The sequence below is a fragment of the Sinocyclocheilus grahami genome, unplaced genomic scaffold (genome assembly GCF_001515645.1).
Source record: "Sinocyclocheilus grahami isolate Dianchi unplaced genomic scaffold, SAMN03320097.WGS_v1.1 scaffold543.1, whole genome shotgun sequence".
In the NCBI taxonomy this organism is placed as follows: Eukaryota; Metazoa; Chordata; class Actinopteri; order Cypriniformes; family Cyprinidae; genus Sinocyclocheilus; species Sinocyclocheilus grahami.
Genome location: NW_015505722.1, coordinates 1,604,608 through 1,607,893, shown reverse-complemented (window position 1 = coordinate 1,607,893; position 3,286 = coordinate 1,604,608). Strand labels below are relative to the sequence as shown.

At 34.7% G+C, this 3,286-nt stretch overlaps 1 protein-coding gene across 1 annotated transcript in view; it reads left to right on the top strand.

Moving 5' to 3' along the window:
• LOC107555688 (coiled-coil domain-containing protein 136-like) overlaps positions 1-2,509 on the top strand; it is an 18,412-nt gene extending 15,903 nt beyond the window's left edge. The window contains exons 6-7 of the mRNA XM_016238556.1: positions 1,297-1,408; positions 2,350-2,509. Coding sequence (XP_016094042.1) covers positions 1,297-1,408; positions 2,350-2,509 — 272 coding nt within the window. The remainder of the gene's footprint in view (positions 1-1,296; positions 1,409-2,349) is intronic.
• The last annotated feature ends 777 nt before the right edge of the window (positions 2,510-3,286 follow it).

Sequence of the window (3,286 nt, the reverse complement as noted above, 5' to 3'; positions counted from 1 at the left end):
TCAGGAAACAGTCCTCTTCCTCCGTAAAATGCGTTGCACACATCTGAATATTTGGGTTGAACTGTTCTGGAACAGTGTTGTAAATGCAACTTAACCACTGATTTCTAGTTGTGTCCTCTTTTGGAAGATCAAAAAAGTAGTTTCTCTTTCACAACTAAACGCACAGCGTCTTCACAACAGCAGCAACAATAAAGTTACACCTTCTTTCTTTGCGTGAACATTTGGGCGGTATTATGCAAATCTTCCCACATAGTGAGGTAGATATGTAGGGGCGTGTTAGAACGAGCCGTTTTAGGTAGGCGTGGCTGACTCTGAACTTTTATAAAGAATATCTCTTTGGATTTGAGACTTTAGTCTTTGCAACTTTACAGATCTTCTTTATGCACCAAGAGCTTGTAACACTCCAAAGAGAAAGGAAAAATTTAAATCACATCATATGACCCCTTTAATATGTGCCTTTTAAGTTCTAATAAACAGCCAATATGCTAGTAATATACATGTTAATAGTGTGAATTGGTCCTTAAAGTGTTACCATTATGTTTAAATATTATATTTCATTTTATATTTCATTATTAAAATAAATGATATCCTGCTCTCCTTTCAACCAGCTGTTCTTGGCCGGTTTATAAAACCTGACAGGTGAATAATAAATTATAATATATGTGGAATTCACACTGTCCATATTTTATTTTTTATAGAAACCTGGTTCCAAAAGCTAAAATAGAGGCTTAGTGAATATATTATTATTATTATTATTATTATTTTATATTATTTTCTAATATGAAATTCTGATAATCTCAAACTTTATTGATTCAGATTTGACAATCAATTCAATGAAAAGTGCTGTCAAATCTGTTGATGTTTTTTTTTTTTTTTTTTAGACTATGTCTGAAACATCCACTAATGTCCATGATGACATAATTTTTAAATCAGTGCATGATGGACTCACTCAATTTGTAAAGCTGGTTAACGTCCTGCAGTGATGGCCATAAATCACACTAGTTTTAATAAAGAGTGCAACCCTGAAGCATTTCGGAATCGTTTGCAGCACACAGTGGCCAGTGGGGAAGAGCTCCTGCAGAATAGCTGATGGTGTGGGTAATGTTATGCGAAGATGCAGTAAACGTTTGAGAGCGTGGATGACTGCATGCATCCCACTAGTTATAATGATTGTTAAAAATTTTTTATTTCAGGATATGTACAATTTATTGTAGATTGCTTTGATTAGAAGTCTCTTGTACAATCATACACTTTAATGTTCATATTGGTTTCTATTTTCTTGCGTTACTTGATTAGGTGAAGTGGGTCTGTTGATGGATGAATGTAACAGTCTGAAGGAACAATGCCATGCTCTGCAAGATGAAAACACAAGACTGAATCACAGACTGCAGATGCTGCAGAAGAGGAGGTGAGCAACTACACCTCTTGATACTTGATTGTCTTCAATTCTGGCATTTTATGACATTTGAAATTTGTAAAAAATAAATAAAACAACAAATATATATATACATATACATAGAACAAAAGCTTATTCATATTTAAAAAAAAAAAAAAACTATGTTAAACTTTTACATTTTGGCCATTTTACAAATATGGCATTTCCAAAATATCAAAATCCCATCATTCCAAAAATCAGTTCAGATTTTAAAACACTATCATATATTTGCTGACTTTGCTACAGAGGAAAAACTGGGTGTCATACACTAAACAGCCGAGGATCAAACACTAGCATACATTTCAAGTCAAACTCACACAGAAACATGCGCCTCGATGCATGACAAACGAAAATACTGTGTTCTTAAACTGAATCAAAATAATCAAAACATGTTTGATACCAATTTTCTGTGAAATCTGTCCACACTGATGTAGCGAAAACAAAAAGTTGTGTGTCTGATTGGTCCAAATGCTACACTGACTTGGAATTGCAGACTAGCTCAATTTCAGCAACTAATGTTGACTCACTCTGACTGAAAACTGGGGAAATAATCTGTGCAAAATCATGTAGTGTGTTCCAGCCTTAATGATTTTTGATTTACTCACTTATACATCATAGCCTGGCAAAACCAATGAATTTCACATTCCAGTAAGCATTTTGTTGGACAAAAATGTCTATAAAACCTATTAATCTAATTTTATTTAATTTGTTTTTCCACAAGAGGAAGACTGAATATTTAAATATCTATATCTGCTAAAAAAAATGTCTACTTTAGTAGCACAATAGCATGTAATCAACCTCAAAGCTAAAAGATCTGAACTGAAAGCCAGAAAATGTAGAACTTGGATTTCATAGGGTCATTTTCATGTTTCACTCCTGAATTTTTGCATCTTATTTTGGCTGTGATGTTACAGTTCAGGCAGCTCCTGCATCACTCTTAAAGAAGAACAGGACGAGACCGAAGAGGCAAAACACACACAGTGCGGCACAGAGACAGAAACGGGAAGCTCTTATACGAGCTCCAACTGCAGGCTGGTGGATGCTGGGATGTCTTATGCACACCCCTTCAAGTAAAGTGTTACCATACATTTATATTTTTTTTTATTATGTAAATATAAATGTACAATCTGGGATATTATTGCTAGACATTTTATTTAATTATTTATTTACTGTATTGAATTACATGTTAATTTAAACAGAACACATGCTTTATGCAGTAAATTTAGTTAAACACTTTTGTATAAAAAGAGGGTCAGCAGTCCAAATCAAAGAGTGATTCCTCTGCTTTACACACATGGGGCGGGTCAACAAGTGAAATCATTAGCAATGTATCAGCAAGTGATGATTTCAATGAAACACTAGCATGTGCAGAAGACACGGCCCATCAGAGCATGTTCATTTATACTTGATTGTGTCCCCACCAAATGACAGTATAGCAGTAATATGATCATTATTTCTAATCATCACTCATCAATAGGTTGATGACTTCACCTGTTTTCTGCTATTCTGGATTTCATTTCACAGCTCTACACACCACAAGCATGAAACATTAAGCGCAGCCTTTGCCCTTTGGCTTCCATATTTAGTACGGCTCTTTTTGCTGTAATGACAGCAGTGCTCGTTCTGGCATAGACAAAACCTGATGATCATATCGCAGCATGGTTTGAGAATGTTATTAAGAGCATCTTACACTTTTCAGTGGAAGAAACAAACCTTCTATCGAATCCATTAATCTATCCATCAACAAATTCTCTAATAAATATATTTTAATACAGCGCACCATTCATTCAGTCATGACTTTTGGTCTCATTCTCCATGCCATTTCTTCCCAAGATCATGCCGTCAGCACCT